This window comes from Doryrhamphus excisus, linkage group LG10, assembly GCF_037039965.1.
Source record: "Doryrhamphus excisus strain RoL-2023G ecotype Guam linkage group LG10, RoL_Dexc_Guam_v1.1, whole genome shotgun sequence".
In the NCBI taxonomy this organism is placed as follows: domain Eukaryota; kingdom Metazoa; phylum Chordata; class Actinopteri; order Syngnathiformes; family Syngnathidae; genus Doryrhamphus; species Doryrhamphus excisus.
Window position 1 is genome coordinate 20,645,596 of NC_136366.1, and position 17,376 is coordinate 20,662,971.

The following is a 17,376-nucleotide window of genomic DNA, read 5'->3' on the forward strand; positions in this document are numbered from 1 at the left end:
GTGACAAAAATCATCTCATTACAAACTCTTTACATTGTATGTTTTTTAGTACAAGTAAAATAATGTTTCTCATGAAAGTTGGAGGTGTCAAGGTAGAGACATGCCTTTTATGGCGTAAAAAAAACTTCCATGTTACAGAATACTGTAAAAACACAATTTGTGTTCTCCTGAATTGCATAACATACTGTAACTATCATACGTGTACTTAATGTACACAAACAAAACAGGATGCGCACTGATACTGGCTTTCTGTATGTGCAATGATAATTGTATTCTTCTCTCTGATTGGTCAGATTATCAATAGATGGGAAACTTGGGCCAATCAGAATAAAGAATAAAGAAAGGGATTTAGCTCCTTTTGGTTGCAAGCTCTTCATTTCCCGAGTTTAATTATAAAATATTAGCAAGATTGGAATTTTATTATTTATCCCGGGTGCGTTCTTTCAGCGCATGCTCAGATATGACGTAACACGCAGCTCCAGACGTTCTTCAGTTTTAAAAATAGAGACGAGCAATCGGTTTGTGTGTTTTGGATCCAAACTAATTTCAAGACTGGACGAACAAAAAACTGGCAATACATAATTATTTCAGTCGGTATCATGTGATGTTGATGTTTACGTTTTACTGGGCATGCCCTATTGACTATTCTGTTTGATTATAGCGCCGCATGTAGACAAAAGATTGGAATATTCCTTTCCATGTATACCAGTGTTTTCGGAAAAGTCATTGGGAAAGAGAAAAACTCCTCATGTAAACGTGGCTAATGTTAGATATTATCATGCAAATATGTATCCATGCAGACAGATTAATGGTGTAAGAACGTCGATAGACATGTTGGAGCACTATTTTCACTGATGCAGAAAATAAGCTGTTTGATTGCCTCGCTTTGCAACACACAATGCACACTCACAAGATTGAAATTCATCATCTGGGATTTGGTACGACCCAAATGTCACATGTGTTAAAGGTCTCTTTAACGTCACCAGCCCACAATGTGCAGTAGTTTGGAGTCTCTTGTTTTGTGAGTTTATATGGGGGGGGTTGTCCTTGAGACCGGTCAAGAATATAAGCTTTTCATGACTGACCGATAAAAATGAACGTACATCGAGTCAGTGATCTCAGGGGGAAGATGAACACCAAAAAAAGCAGTTTGAAACCTCCTTATTTCTAGCTTATCAACTAGCGACCTTGAACTGAGGAGGACTGCTTCTTACCTCCACGTGGGACCAGCGGTTCAGATGGAGCTCATCGCTTGCCTTGTCTTCTGATGACGGATGAAGTCTGACGGACGGCTTCTTAAAGGCAATCCGGGTTAAATTCCTCTACGATTCGGGCTCTCGCAACACAGGAGTGAATTGAGTCATCCAATCAACCGCTTCAGACGTAGAAAAGATCGCCGGTTCACTGCCAGCCAGCGAACGCTCCTATTAAGCATTTCATGGAGCTAAAGGCTGATGTTAAGAAGACACGAGTTTGATTAATGGGAGAATAAATCAGTGAACATGTTCAATGTACTTCATGTAGAGCTAGGAAATGACACTCGGTAAAGGAACTGATGTTAATAGTAAAACATACCTTGGATGGGAACTGCTTTCCGCGTCTGTACCATTTTCTGGCTTTGAAACACTTTTGGAGAAACATACTGTTCACATACAATCCTGTTACATTCCTGCATTGCTTTGAGTTTTGTTCAAAGTCGTGTTTCTCCAGTCATTCAAGTTTACTTTTGGTAGCCAAAGTTCGAGAAGATAAGAGTCCATCCTGGTTCGTTTCAATGCAGGCGACAAAAATCTCCGATCTTCTAGTCTGCAGTGTCGCTAGATGTTTAATGGGATTTTCTATGCTACTGCCAAACAAGCAATCTCTTTGAGGCTGGATGACAGGAAACACCAATGGGAAGAAGATATTGTCTTTCACTATCTAAACAACAAAATGAATGCTTTACCGAAAATGAGTTTTGGGTTAGGGTTAGGGTTAGGGTTAGGTTTTTTTCTGTAGGTGTAGATGTAATCTGTCAACAAAAGTGACCGTTTTGTAAGAGGTGGGGGCAAGTCTCAAAGACGTGTAAGTCCAAGTCAAGTCTCAAGTCATGACAGGCAGATCGAGTCAAGTCCAAAGTCATGTTGAACTAGGCCTTAACAGTCATAAGCACTGCTTATTCATTCATTTTCTATCGAATATCCTCACGAGGGTCGCACGGGGGGGGGGGGGGGGGCGGTGGCGGGTTGTGCTGGAGCCTATCCCGGGGTACACCCTGGACTGGTCGCCAGCCAATCACAGGGCACATATAGACAAACAACCATTCACACTCACATTCATACCTATGGACAATTTGGAGTGGCCAATTAACCTAGCATGTTTTTGGAATGTGGGAGGAAACCGGAGTACCCGGAGAAAACCCACACATGCACGGGGTCTCGGCGCAAACTCCGCACAGGGTGGAATTGAACTCGGGTTTTCTAGCTGTGAAGCCTGCGTGCCAACCATTTGCTTGCCGTGCAGCCCAAGCACTGCTTAGTGTCTCCTAAATAAGATGCTGTTTTCACAATGTAACAATTTATTACATTTGATCAAACACCCCAAAAAATATGAATAATAATAATAATAATTGTAATTTATTTAGCAGTCGTAGGTGCGTTTTCGGGGGGTATTAGATTTAGTGGAATAATACAGTTTGTTGCATGCAATATAGGACGACATTGACTGAATTATACCAAAACCGGGGTTTAACTGTACTGCTTAAGTGTAACATATGAGACTGCCTGGTGCGTATTTTTTGAAGAAAATCTCCACTGGTGTGACGATCCATTTACGTGTGTGTCCCAACACTGCAGGGCGTTTGCGTTGTGAACAACTTCAAAGGCGTCCACGGTGCGACAACCAAACAGAAGAGCGAAGATTACCGCGGCCTCCCCCTGATGACTTTCCCTCGTGTGGAGAGTCCTCTGGAGACCCTCAGCGCACAGGTAGCTTGGAAAAACACACAATCTATTGTTTTCATTAATTGGCCGCCTTCCCTCCAGGCTTTCAGGCTCTATTGGTGGACGCTTAATTCACTGAAATCCACGGCAATTTGTCATCATTTACAGAGAGTGCTTTTCTTTCTTTCTTTACAAATGACTCATCAACAACGCACGGGCATGAGCATATGCATGCACCTTGTCCGTGTCTCCCTAATGAAACACTAACAGCAGCTCAGGCGGAGCACTCCTAACACTTGTTTGATGTTTTCCTCTTTGCATTCACCCCCTTCCATTCTCCCTCTCTTGTCCCAATAATCTTTCTCCATGCTCTCTCCCTCCTCCCACGTCCATTTTCAGAACCACTCGGCATCAATGACGGAGGTCACATGACTAAGGGGGCAGCACCGGGTCACGTTTGCGTCTCCACAGCACTTCCAGACACAATGATAAGGACGCATGTGGCGTGGCTTCGATTGCTTAACAAAAATCAAACACTGATATATCTGTCTAGTTCACCCCCCAACCCCCACCCGGCGGGGATGGTTCACGTCGGGGTTACGTATTCCAAAACAAGCACAGATTGTTTCCTCATATTCCTACAAGTCATTGCAACATGGGAGGTGTTGTGTTTTTTCGTTGGAGGATGGTGTTTTGCACATTTTGTATAAGCGATTGCTGTTATCCTACCCTGACCGTGTTTCACCTGCACACATGTGTGTTACATCACATCCTGTCAGGTGACTTTCCTCCGATCACCTTGTCTCTACCCCCACCCCCCCCCCCTCCCACTAAGTCTGAAAATTTGCTATGTAAAATTAGCAATGTTGATGTTGTCATTCTGTGATGTCATTTGTACAGAAAAAAAAAAATCCCAGATAGAATTGTTCTTTTTATGATGGCTGTGTATGAATTGACCGTGTCGGGTCATATTTTGTAAAGATTTTTGTTAATCTGTTACTATTACGATCCTTTTTGGACCTGTTTGCCTGCTGTAAACTTGGATATGTTTTGGTATCATAGTGGGGACTCATGGAGTGCTGGATCAGCCACATGTATGTGTCCTGATTCTTGGTTTTCTTTCCGGGAAATTCTCTTCAGAGATGATCTGCTGGGCTAGCCTGTGCCACAACAATCCAAATCCAAATCCCATAGAAGCATAAGAAACATGACTACTCTGACATACAAGGCTACTATTCCCTTCTGAATGTCGCCCCATTTGTCAGGAACACGATAGAGACTTAAATATTCATTCATTCATTTTCTACCGTTTATCCACAGCGTACACCCTGGACTGGTGGCCAGCCAATCACAGGGCACATATAGACAAACAACCATTCACACTCACATTCATACCTATGGACAATTTGGAGTCGCTAATTAACCTAGCATGTTTTTGGAATGTGGGAGGAAACCGGAGTACCCGGAGAAAACCCACGCATGCAAACTCCACACAGAGATAGCCGAGGGTGGAATTGAACTCGGGTCTCCTAGCTGCGTGCTAACAACTCGACCGCCGAGCAGCCCCTACACTCAAATATATGAACAATTATGGATGGGACATCCTGGTGAGATGGAATTCTATAGTGTTGCTCAACTTTTTGATCAAAGTGCTGGCACTCGCAACTTTCTTTGGCCCAATGGCTGGGCAATAAAGTCAAATCAATAAAAAATGCAGAGACATGAGTCAGCAACGCTTTGTTTGGGCACTGGATATGGCAGAATGATCCAGTACAGCGCTAACGGATTAGTTACGTGCTATACTGCACAAAAAAAACGAGATTGTATGAAAATCAGGGTCAAATTTTTGATGAAAATCGAATCATACGATGTCCCAGGTGGAGGAATCTCAAGGTCTTACTGGTCGATTTATGTTCCCACCTTAATCTACAAATCTACGGTCATGAGGTTCGGGTCGTGATAGAAGGAATAAGATTGCGGATGTAAGCAGCCGAAATGAGCTTCTGCCTTAGGATGGCCAAACTCACCCTAAGAGATTTCTGTCACCCGAGAGGAGCTCACATTGAGAAGGGCCAGTTGAGGTGGCTTGGGAATCCAGTCCAGATGCCTCCTGGACACCACCCTGGTGAGGTGTTCCGACCATGCCCAACCAAGAGTAGGCCATGTGGCAGATCTAGGAGAAGTTATCCATTCACTTGTAGAAAAATAAAGTGAATTCTCCTCTCATTCGGTGTGGAAGTGGTAAGGTCCAAGAAATGTGTGTTTTCCACACTTTCGTTTGTCACACATAGCATTCAAACTCCACACAGAGATGGCCGAGAATGGGATTGAACTCGGGTCTCCTTGCTGTGAGACCCCACCACTCCTCCGCCGTGCAGCCCTAGGTCAAGTTATTATTATTATTATTATTATTCATGTGCCAAATCTGGTGGATTGGAGGATTAAAGTCGTCAATAAAATCAGCCAGGAGCTTCAACAGTTCAAGGAAAAACCACACAACACAACCTGGAACTGTCATGGTTTTGTTGATCACCCTAACACGAAAAGCTCACACTTTCATCGAAGTATTGGATTGAAATCAGGGTTGTTGACAGACCTTTTTAATCCCAAACTATGGGCCAGGTAGGTAGTGGGACCAGCCAAAACTGAACCAGCAACCTTCAGGATGGGAGACAACAACTCTACCACTATCAGGGCCGCCACATGTGGAGGAGCAATCGCATGAAATAAGTTTTGCACACAAAAAACTGTGCTTTTCATTACCAAAATGCATGATTCTAGCAAATGGGGCAACGCTTAAAAGGGAAATCATCTTCCCAATCATAATGAACCCAATGTCTGTCTAAAAAGGCCTGGCTAGCCCTGTGTTTTTGTTTTTATTTCCAAACGTAAACCAGGCTAACAAGCGCTTCACCTTTCCTCCTTGAGGTCCCCCTCCCCCACCCACCAGTGGATTGTGATGCAATGTTGTGACTCCATTTCCTATTGGAAGAAAAACGCCCAGCATGAAGAGAGAAGTCAAGATGTTTTATAAATATTCATGATTTGAATTATACTCTTTAAACATTGTGATTATATGTCTTTTATGATGAGTTAAAAAAAATAACTGTTTCATTTAAAATGCTGCATATATTTTATTTTCTTGGTTTGTTCTCAAATTAAATCGTCTGTAGCAACCCTGTGTGTGTTCATCAGTTTTAAGGCATTCAATAACAAACAAAATATACAAAATATGAAATAATATTTCAAAACAAAACACAAATTCTATTAAATTTAAAGCTGAATTAGTCTGAAATGTTTCTGCATGTGATTGTATAATATACTGTACAGCTAAACCTCCAGTTATTCCCATTTTGGAGTTAAAGACTGCAGTTATTTTTTATTTGTTGAATGGTTCTCTACCAGCCCGAAAGAACATGTGTTGTTTTTCTTTAAAGGTGATCTATTATGCTCATTTTCGGCCTTTTGTATTGAGTTGTGGACTCCTATAGAGCAGCTACACACAATAGAAAGATCTTCCAGAATCTGCACCTATTCCAGCTGTATTTCCTTGTATTGCCAAAACGGACTGTTTTACAAACCAATGAACCACAGATGAAAGACTTCTCTGAAGATCTCTCTTCCCTCGGCAGCACCGCGGATGCTATTGGAAATAAACGGGAGCGCTATTGACACTTTAGCGTCAGGTCATGGAAGCTCGCAGCAAGAAAATAAGACCCTGATTGGATAAACGGGTGAAAAATGCCACTTCCATAGAAGCTGAGCTTCACTGTTTTTTTTTTTTTTTGGGGGGGGGGGGGGGGTCTATGGTGCAGGGCAGTCCTTGATTTTGATTGACAGCAGCCAGAGGAGTGAGCTGAATTTTTTCCCTGTCATGATGCAGTCATGCAGATTGGAGGAGAGACAGCGGTCAGAGCTGACGTGAAGTCTCTTCCGGAGTAAATGATTTCATTCGGATGTCAGATCCAAATGAACTTCCCATGTTTCAAATGATTGGATGTCGCAGCTCATTGATTTGATTGCTTGTTTAGACGAAGGGTGATGATGCATGTACTAAAGACGGTACTTTCTACTGATTGTGCAGATCCTAAGGGTCAAAGATGGCACCCAGGTGCATGTGTTGATGAATTCACACCCTAAAATGGAATTGCTAATGGTGTTTGGTGTTATGACAATTTGCAGGGAGATGTGAGGAATTGGACAAAGAGATTTTATTCTTCTCATGTACCAATGGTACTTTCTTCTTCAATGGACGCTGCTCAGACAGGGGATTAGAACAAGATCTGCCAAAACCTGGCACTTTTGTTTTCTTTTTGGTTAAGTCATCCCGTCAAGGCCTTATCAACTGTAGTGACGCGCACGTCAGCACAAAGATCCACACAGAAAAAAAGCTGGCTGCTGTGCCAGTGCGCTCGCCCTTCTGCTCTGTCAGGTGTTCATTTCAATGGTGACAGCCTTTGCTTGCCCTGCAGACACACTGGCGAAACAGATAGTGTGTGTGTGTGTGTGTGTGTGTGTGTGTGTGTGTGTCGCAGTCCTTGGCTTTTCTGCCTCCTTGTCTGTATTGCTCTCTCCAAGCGATAGAAGTGAGGGATAGCACAACAGCCAAATTTCAGTTCAAGGTCGGCTGTAGCGTGGGGGTCGGCTATGTAGCCGCAGGTCTTGGTTTAAATTATAATGGAGTTTTTAGACGGAAGGGCGTGTGTAGCTGTCAGTGAACATCAGTGCCACCGTGAAAGAAAATCTTTGGAAATAAATCTTACAGGAGCCGGACACTTATCGACTGATGAGTTGTTGGCTGTGTTGTAAGTGCAAAGGTCAACAATGCGAGCAAACTGCAGGGGAAATAATGTTGAAACCGTCGTAAGTGGGAACAAGAGAAATTATTTTAATGACAGAACTCAAAACTTGAACAGAAAACGGGTCTCATCACAGAGGGATGGTTTCATTTGTGTCAGGGTGCTCTGTGTGCAGATTGGTGGGGGTACTATTTAACCAACAGTAAAATAGTACTTAATGGAAAAAAAGCCCAAGAAGCCATTTCCTGTGATCCTGGAGTCAAACTCCAATTCTAGTGTTATAGGTGAAGATTTCTTTAAGAAACAAAGTGTGCATCACTGAAGTGCAGGACAAGTGATCCGTAAAATAACAACTTATTCAATAATTTACCACAAACTACCAAACAGATGTTCTTCATGAATCTGCGCACGTCTTCCCAAAGTTCTTTCACGGTCACCAACCAAGCATCAAAGCATCAGATCATTGGAAAAATTTGGTAAAATTGACTGATTCTCATGACAGTAACCCCCCTCTGTCCCCCTGAAAGACAAGGTTTCATCAAGACCAATGGGATACCGAGACTTAACCGGCTGGGTTCAAGCCCAGGTCATTGATATTCTCAAGGAGCCGTAACTCAGACTCAGGTGATTCAGCCCATTAGGCTTAAATACCAACGGGTGTTCATATCTAGGATCGGGCTTATCATCACTGCAAAGCAAATCTGTTCCCTTTTCGAGGTAAGCTTAGAGAGCGGGAGGGAGGAGTGAGAGAGAGGAGGGATGAAAGGAAAGGAAGATAATGAAAGGTGGGAAGGAGGTGACAGAATGGTCCAGCTCACCAGTAACTGCAACAAGCAAGGAGGGGCTGACTCGGTGCTTGGTTAGGAAATGTGTCCAGTCGTACTTCCTGTCTATTGCATTCACATGTCTGGAAATCCTTCCGGAATATCTGAGTCCAACATTCTCCTTCAGAATCTATGAATGTTCCAGCTGGGTCATCCTCTTCCAGAACCATTGCGAGGTTTTGGAAAAGACAAAACATGTAGGAAAGCTTCCCTGGATAAAGCATGGGAAATGTTTCAGAACTCCGGGAGTGTGTTTGGGTGTTGGTTAGTCTGCTGGTGGGACTGTGTGTACTGTGGGAACTGGTTAGACTGGTGCGTAGTAGCCTGACTAAGTGCAGTCTGCTTTGTTTGTTGGTTCTCCGATTGGTACTGTTCTAGCTCTCGCTTCCTCCTTATGGCCGACTGCAGCTGCTGCTTTATCACAGTGATTTGGCTCTCCAGTTCTGACAATTCCTGCACAAGTGAGCTCTGAGCCACACCCAGGCCAGGGCCGCAGTCCCCCACACCCAAACCCCGACACTGGCCTGGGGCCACGCCCAGTACAGAGCTCCCATGCCCTTGCCCCAATCCTTGGTTACACACACGACCTAACAAGTTGGAGCGTCCGTTCGAGGTGGTCACTATGGGGAGATGTTTCTCCAGTAAAGGAAGAGAATGATGAAGAGGAAGAGCAGACGTTGGTGGCGGTAGCGGTAGATCCTGGGAGCATGGCCGTTCCAAGTCGTTCTGTGTCTCCTTTGGAAGAACCCTACGCCTGTTGCAGAGAGATGATTCAGACGGATTCCAGGATGCCGACTGGTTGTTTCCTTCATTGCACCTGGAGATGCAGGTAAAGAAGGAAATGTAAGGCATCATTGTTCAAACAGACTAAGTCGATGCCCAGAAAAAAAAGGGACTACAAAGAACTACAATTCACCTTTTCCCTTTGCACTTCAAATATTGCATTTTTTCATCCATCCGTCCATCCAAAAATAGGCATATCCAAGCAAATTTGACGTTTAAAATAATAATAAGACTGGCTAAATGAACTACAATACAAATATAAGACATATTCTACATGGTCACTGTACACGTATAGTGAGACACAAGCACCAGACTTGAGCACCGTAACCCATGCCAAGCTAAAACTCTACTCAGGTCCCTTTGCACGGAACACATTTACGGAAACATACACAAGCATGAGTCTATTTATGTCTTTAATATCTTATTGGACTGATAAATATTAAGCTTACGATTTGAGACCTGACTCGACTTGTCTTGACTCAAGACTTGACAGGGACTTGCACCTGTTTAGTTGGGACTTGACTCGAGACTTGGGATTAAAGACTTATGGTCCCACCTACGGGGACTTGTTTCCAACATATGGTACGACTCCTAATAATAATAATTCATCTGAGACTGTTACTAGCCTCATTAGAGAAACAGGAAGTGGATAATGACCCCTTGATTAATTGATGCACAGTACTGCACAGTACTGGATTGCTGGCCAACCATTGGTGATGGCTCATACCAACAAACCTGAAAATTGACCAGATTTGCAACATAAAGAATTGTTGCTGGACAGATCCCCGTTTGCTTTTCCAGCACTCTGACATCTCTACTAACAACATAAAAGGGGAGTGTCCCTTTGGGGTCAATATATTTCAGGAAAGGATTAGGTAACGTGCATAAACAGCTTATGGAAGCCCATAAAAATAAAATGAGATTGTTATGTTATTATGGCATCATCTTCCCAAAGCCTAAGGGCTGAGATTGAGAGTGACAAAGGATACAGTAAATGTTAACAGCGGCACTGGAAGCTGCAAATGCAGAAAAGAGCCAATGAAATTAAAAAAGAGACATATAACTTTGAATTTTTCAGGCCTGAAATGTGACTGAGAGGAATTACGTGTGAGCTGGTTGAATATTCTTTGTGACTGAAGATGCCACAACAGTGACTCCTCTTCGTCTCAGTCACTTCCATCGTCACCACTTTCTCTCTTGATTCAAAACCAACACGATCCGGGCTCGCTCAGCATTTTTATACTCCACATGCAACAATACACTTTTGGATTTTAACAGTGGTGTTATCTGCCACACCACCGGTCCTACAAGTCATTGTTTGACTAATATAAAACATTTAAAACAACTACAGTAAAGTCTTGTTATATCGATATCGGTTATAACGAATTACTGCTTATTACGATACTATTTTCATTTCCCGGCAAATTTCTAGTCTTTTATGATATAATTAGTTCCGTTAGTACGATACCCGGTTATTATGATAATCCGGTTACTACGATGCCCTTTTCATCTCCCGCCAGCCAATTTGGTCTGCTTATATCGATACAAAAGCAGCTTAAATCAATCTTTGCTTAAGGATTTCAATACCAAAAAAGAACACGGCGAACGGCTGCTTCCAGTCAACTTTATTTTTCACACTTCCACCACCAGAGCGCAGCACACACACCGATTCCCGCACTTCCTGGTTCACAGGTCATGCTCAACCCGCCCCACATAGCTGGCCAAACACATGCCTGCAACAGAAGAACCAACTGACATAGCATACACACCTATTCCAACGAAGACACAAGCGTACAAATACATGTATTTAATTGTGTTGTATTCAGATATCTTTTTATCGCTTGCAATAATCACTGTTTTTCATATGTACATGCTGGCGTTCGTGGCATGTGTTTGGCCAGCTATGTGGGGCGGGTTGAGCATGACCTGTGAACCAGGAAGTGCGGGAATCGGTGTGTGTGCTGCGCTCTGGTGGTGGAAGTGTGAAAAATAAAGTTGACTGGAAGCAGCCGTTCGCCGTGTTCTTTTTTGGTATTGAAATCCTTAAGCAAAGATTGATTTAAGCTGCTCGACATTGTTCTATAGTATAGAACAATGTCGAGTGCATTATTGCCCACTTTTAATGCAGTTCGGCGCAGGATCGGATATATGGATAGTCCGGTTATATCGATATTTTTTCCGACTCCCGACAATATCGATATAACGAGACTTTACTGTAATATACAACACAGCAAAATCAAAAATAAATAGTGTAGTTTGACACTATAAGCGGCTTGTAGTTGTGGTCAGTGGCGTCATTAGGCCTATTTTAGGGGGGCTTCAGACCCCCCTGTAAATTTAATGGTGGCCTAAAACAATTGAGTATCTCTACTAAATCTGTCCAAAAGTAGGAAAGTTATATCCCGGTTCTTGTTCGTTATTTGTTTTTTGGATTTTTTTTGAACGTCTTCTACTACATTCTTTCATATCCTGTGCATCTCCAGGAGTGCTAAGCCCCCCCGTCCTTAGAACCAAGTGACGCCCCTGGTTGTGGTCAGCAGATTCATTCAAAGTAAACAGTTATATAAATCAGCCTTTGGTTCCCTATTTGTCTTTGGAAGTCATCTTAACAATGGCTTTTTAATTCATTCTATGAATTTATGACTGTGTTTTTTTGCAGTTTATGTTACACAAGTTATCCATCAAGTGCCTCTAAAGTAATTGTGTTGTGAGAAGGATTATCTTACAAAAAGACAAATGGAACTGGGTGGTTTAATATTCCATATAACACGAGGCCTGGAGCCCATATGCACGCCTATATTTCCATTAATCATTTAAACTGCAATAATTAATTTAGTTTTACAAGGGCTCAGAGTTGGTCATCCCAAGGTTTTTCCCCCTCAGACTTAGTGGGTGGGGTTTTTACCATATTATTTCCAACGAGAGTTGACAGTTTGTCCGACTCTAAATATTCATTCATTCATTTGTGATGTTCATAAATATTAATGCCACCCTTGTTCGGAGGTTTTACACATGTTTTTGCAGCTTGTTGTAAATCTACGCAGACTCGATAGAAATGCGGAATATAGAATCTGACCCATGTGGAAGACATTGCACACTTTGAACCCTCACATACATTATAAATAAGTGAGCAAGGAGGTTCTCTTCTTCAACAAAAAACACATCCTGTCGGCTCCGCTGGACAAAACATCCCATCTGTTCCAAGATGATGAATGTGAAAATGCCGTTGACAGATTAAAATGCATTTCTTTTGCTGGTAGGAAATCAGGAACTTCCGTACGAGAAATTGCTATCAAGTCAACAGAGGAGCAGAGCTTGAGGGAGAGCAGAAAGCTTTACTGCCTTAGAGCCACACCCATATAAGGAAATCCTCCCCTCTGTGACATCACAAAGGGGCAGTTTGACCACGCCTTTGGAAACGGAGCGTTTTGAGCCATAACAAACGTTTTTTATGGCTCACTTCCAAACGCGCAAAGCTCATTATCTGAAACTTTGGAATCGTTTAACAAGAGAATACAACATTCTAACTACATTTATAAGTCAGAAAAGTTGAAAAAGCATAATAAGTCCCCTTTAATGACGTGTCAGTGACTGCATAATTGAAATTGTTCTCTCAGATGTATAGTTCTGTGCGCACATTTTGGTTGCTAACGCCAATACACTTTATGCCCCGAAGGCTCTTTTGTTTCATAATACCTCCTAATTTGATCATGCTGATGAAACAGAAATGCTTGCACAGCACATCATCACCCCTGTAGCTATAATGGCTAAAAGCTTTTATGGTGAAAAGGCCAAATGCAAGTTTTCAACAATATTTACATTTCATAGCCCCAATGATGTAATTGAAAGTCTTTATTTTAGTCACCGGGGACAAAACACATCACTTCTGTCAGACACTGACAGGTTGGCGGTTATCATTTCAATTGGAGGAGCACGGTGCAGAAGGGCCTGATTGAATGGGCAGAACTATGCAGGCGGAGTCATCCATCCTCATTACTCAGACGTTCCTCTTGATTTGGAGTGTCCTCCAGGCTTGCAATAGAACTAAGCCGGGACAATTTTGGATCAGCAGCACAGAAAGAACAAAACAGAAGCACCTCCTCTTGGAAGTGTAAAATTACGTTCGAATCATGTTTATCTGGTAAGATACTGAATCATGAGGAAATACCCCACATGGCAAAATGACTATTCTAGGGCAGTGGTTCTCAACGGGTTTTTGCTGTGGGACCCACATCACCCATATATTGTATTAGAGCCTTCTAGACATAAAATAGCACCCCTATATTCATGTTTACACTCGTATAGTAGACATTTAAGACATAAATATTACTCATGCTGTAAATGTGTGTGTGTGCATGGGGGGGGGCATAAGATTATTTTTGTCCGATTTTTTTTTTTTGGACAAGGCAAAGACCAGCGGCCCACCAGCTGACAACTAGAGAACAAGCGGGCAGTAACATATTTCAACAGATGCGCTAAACAACATTATGTGATGTCAACCGGAGATTATTACTCTCAATTTTCCTTGCTGATAATTAGCTTCCAACAGACTGACTTCTATTGAGCTCCCCATTAAAATGGGTCCCTTAACTGCCACTTGGATGTTAATTGGTGTCACTTAGTATTCTCAGCCTAATAATATCTCAGCCGTCCAATCCTGAAGGTTTGAGGAAGATGGCTTCCTGCCTAATGCGCTGATATCCCCAACACTCTGCAAATAATTAATACATTCAAGTACAATTCCAATATACATTGTAAATAAAAGAAAAGTACCTTTTGACGGTGGTGACAGTCTGCAGCTTGTCATCAGCAAAGACAGAGTTGAGGGCTCGGTGTAATCTCTGGAGAACAGCAGTCAAATAGATAAGACTGTTAGCGACAATGATGAAGGCACTAAATCCTGAAAAAACTACATTTGATATATGAAAATCGAATACCAACAGGTATGAACACAAAACACATTTTAAAGAGAATATAAAACAACACTAAAATAAATCTAAATGATGAATGCTTGAAACTTTAAAAAAAAATTCATGATGGGAGTGTACACATAATGCTGACTCATTTGTTTGAATTTGTTTGGATGACTGTACGAAAAAAAAAAACATGTAAGTTAAATGTTCAGATAGTAGCGCATATTTTATAGAATTATGCATTTGGATGCTACGATATGTGAGGGGCGGTGGGGGGTGCGGTATACCTGGCTGGTGTGCAGCCAGTATTTTAAGCGTGGCTCCTTGACTCTGGGGATGACCAGCTTGTACACGATGTGTTCCGCTATGGTGGTCAGCAGAGATAAGGCCACACCCACACACAGCATCACAAAGAGACCGGAGAAATGCTTTATTCCCATCTGTAGTGTCTGGATAGAGAGAGAGCAAGAGAGAGAGAGAGAGAGAGAGAGACATAGAAAAGATCAACAGTTTGATATCACAAAAATCTGAAAATCTTCATTACTGTCAAATTCTCACAGACCACCTAGCAAGGCGTCCCGCAGGGCGTAGTACTGAGTACACTGGTACATTCACTCTACATGACCACGTCATACAGGGTGTCATGTAATACAACCACTATGAGCTGTTTTTGGACCGAGAGTGGCAAAGAGGTGAAGGACGTATCTCTTGGCAAATGCAGCACACGTTCCAGTGTTGCTGCTGGGATGCCCGGGAACACGCACAATGTCACGCTGCCCAATGACTTTTCTTCCCCTCTGACTTGTCTTTTTTTACTTGAGAGGCTAGCCTCAACAGTTGGAATATAAATGTGCTGCAGCAATGGCCGGAAAAGAAATAAAGTGGGATGGAAAATACTGGTGACAGTGAGGGAACGATGGAACGTGAGATCAAACTGAGATCTTTGCGGCATCTGCAGTCTGTAGTGGTGAAGCTGTGGTGAACTGAGCCCAAAGGCAAAACTCGATTCTTACACTTCCTACCCTAACCTATGGTCCTGAGCTTTAGTAGTGACCGAAAGGACAAGATCATGGGTACAAACAGCCTAAATGAGTTTCCTCCATAGGGTGACCAGATGGGGAGAGTCAGGCATTTGGTTAGGATACCTCTCAAACACCTCACGGTCCGCCAAGAGAGAGGGAAACTGGGCTTCTCGTCGTAGGTTGCTGCCCTACCGACCTGACCTTGAATAAGAGGAAGAAGATGGATGAAGATTTGTCTTATTCAGTCCTGGTGTGGCTGGTGAACAATCATCCTTCATAACAATAGGTGGTCTGAACAATTTGATCAGGAATAGCCACTCTTCCTGTTGAAAAACAGTCTTTTGTGGAGAGATGTTCCCTAACATATGTCTTTTTGATTGGAAATAGCCACTCTTCCTGTTGAAAAACAGTCTTTTGGGGAAAGATGTTCCCTAACATATGTCTTTTTGATCAGGAATGGTCACCTTTCCTGTTGAAAAACAGTCTTTTGGGGAGAGATGTTCCCTAACATGTGTCTTTTTGATCAGGAATAGCCACTCTTCCTGTTGAAAAACAGTCTTTTGGGGAGAGATGTTCCCTAACATATGTCTTTTTGATCAGGAATGGTCACCTTTCCTGTTGAAAAACAGTCTTTTGGGGAGAGATGTTCCCTAACATGTGTCTTTTTGATCAGGAATAGCCACTCCTTCTGTTGAAAAACAGTCTTTTGTGGAGAGATGTTCCCTAACATATGTCTTTTTGATCAGGAATAGCCACTCTTCCTGTTGAAAAACAGTCTTTTGGGGAGAGATGTTCCCTAACATATGTCTTTTTGATTGGAAATAGTTAATCTTCCTGTTGAAAAAAAGTCTTTTGGGGAGAGATGTTCCCTAACATATGTCGTTTTGATCAGGTACAGTCACTCTTCCAGGTGAAAAACAGTCTTTTGGGGACAGATGGTCCCTAACATATGTCGTTTTGATCAGGAACAGCCACTCTTCCAGGTGAAAAACAGTCTTTTGGGGAGAGATGTTCCCTAACATATGTCTTTTTGATCAGGAATAGCCACTCTTCCTGTTGAAAAACAGTCTTTTGGGGAGAGATGTTCCCTAACATATGTCGTTTTGATCAGGAACAGCCAGTCTTCCAGGTGAAAAACAGTCTTTTGGGGACAGATGGTCCCTAACATATGTCTTTTTGATCAGGAACAGCCACTCTTCCAGGTGAAAAACAGTCTTTTCAAACCTTGGCGCATTACCATGACCTGGATGATCAAGATTAAAGTTTTTAACATGAACTCTTTGGTCAAGTTCATCTCATGCTTTCTGCAATGATGGAAACCTACAAACTATATTTCAATGATTGTAACTACTTTTTTTAAAACAGGCAAAACTACAACATTCATGTCCCAGTTTTCAAACTCGAATGTGTCACTCACAAGTGCAGAGTAGCAATCAACAAAGGTTGCACTTTTCTTAATGGCGCACTTGCTCGCGCTCATCCTCGTATGAATCTTTTTTACGGCCGTGCATTGAGCAGTTCTCCATGTATTATCAAGTGACGTCGGAAGTAAATACATGATGGATTAAATTGGTGATTGGCTGTATAGTGTTCCCTAAGCTGGCTGTAATGACTTTTCAGGTAGAGCCAATTATTCCAAAAGCTGGGAGGAAATTGTCTGAATACTAGGAACATTCTGAGAGCGAGATGGTAATGAGATTTTTAAAAATTAGGTACACTCACGCTATGTTTGTAAAGTTTTTTGTGGATTTTTTGTAATCTAATGCAAGTCATTCTGACAATTATTTGAGAGTGGATCGTTTCATTGTATTAAGTCGCATTCAATGACCGTTCATGCAATAATATGACTAATTGTATTAATTCAAGTCAACCTTTCTGAGGCTGCAGAAAGATTGGCCTCATCCCTGAAGCAGATCTATCAGTTCTTTGTTGTAACGCTGGAAAAATGCTGAGCATGTCAAAAACGTGGCGGTAGAGTCAGGATTTCCCCGCTTGTGTCACATGAATCTCTTGTCCATGCTGTTCTGTAAGAGTTTTGACAGTAACGGCTGAAATGACGAAGATTTCAGCGTAATAACGAGGTTGTTTTTTTTTCCAATGAAACACAAGTACGG

The 17,376-nt window shown here is 42.3% G+C and overlaps 2 protein-coding genes across 4 annotated transcripts in view; one reads left to right on the forward strand and one right to left on the reverse strand.

Moving 5' to 3' along the window:
- Positions 1–6,097, forward strand: part of plppr1 (phospholipid phosphatase related 1) — a 43,349-nt gene extending 37,252 nt beyond the window's left edge. Inside the window, exons 7-8 of one of the 2 annotated variants that reach the window (XM_058064559.2) lie at positions 2,835–2,966; positions 3,321–6,097. In XM_058064559.2, coding sequence (XP_057920542.2) covers positions 2,835–2,966; positions 3,321–3,353 — 165 coding nt within the window. In that variant the 3' untranslated portion in view covers positions 3,354–6,097. The remainder of the gene's footprint in view (positions 1–2,834; positions 2,967–3,320) is intronic. The other variant, XM_058064558.2, reaches the window with a different exon arrangement.
- An 822-nt stretch (positions 6,098–6,919) lies between these two features.
- grin3a (glutamate receptor, ionotropic, N-methyl-D-aspartate 3A) overlaps positions 6,920–17,376 on the reverse strand; it is a 41,963-nt gene continuing 31,506 nt past the window's right edge. Inside the window, exons 8-10 of one of the 2 annotated variants that reach the window (XM_058064553.2) lie at positions 14,528–14,689; positions 14,101–14,168; positions 6,920–9,361 (exon numbers count right to left, since the gene is read on the reverse strand). In XM_058064553.2, the coding sequence (XP_057920536.2) occupies positions 8,779–9,361; positions 14,101–14,168; positions 14,528–14,689 (813 nt within the window). In that variant the 3' untranslated portion in view covers positions 6,920–8,778. Of the gene's footprint in view, positions 9,362–14,100; positions 14,169–14,527; positions 14,690–15,385; positions 15,464–17,376 lie in introns of those variants that run through there. The other variant, XM_078794305.1, reaches the window with a different exon arrangement.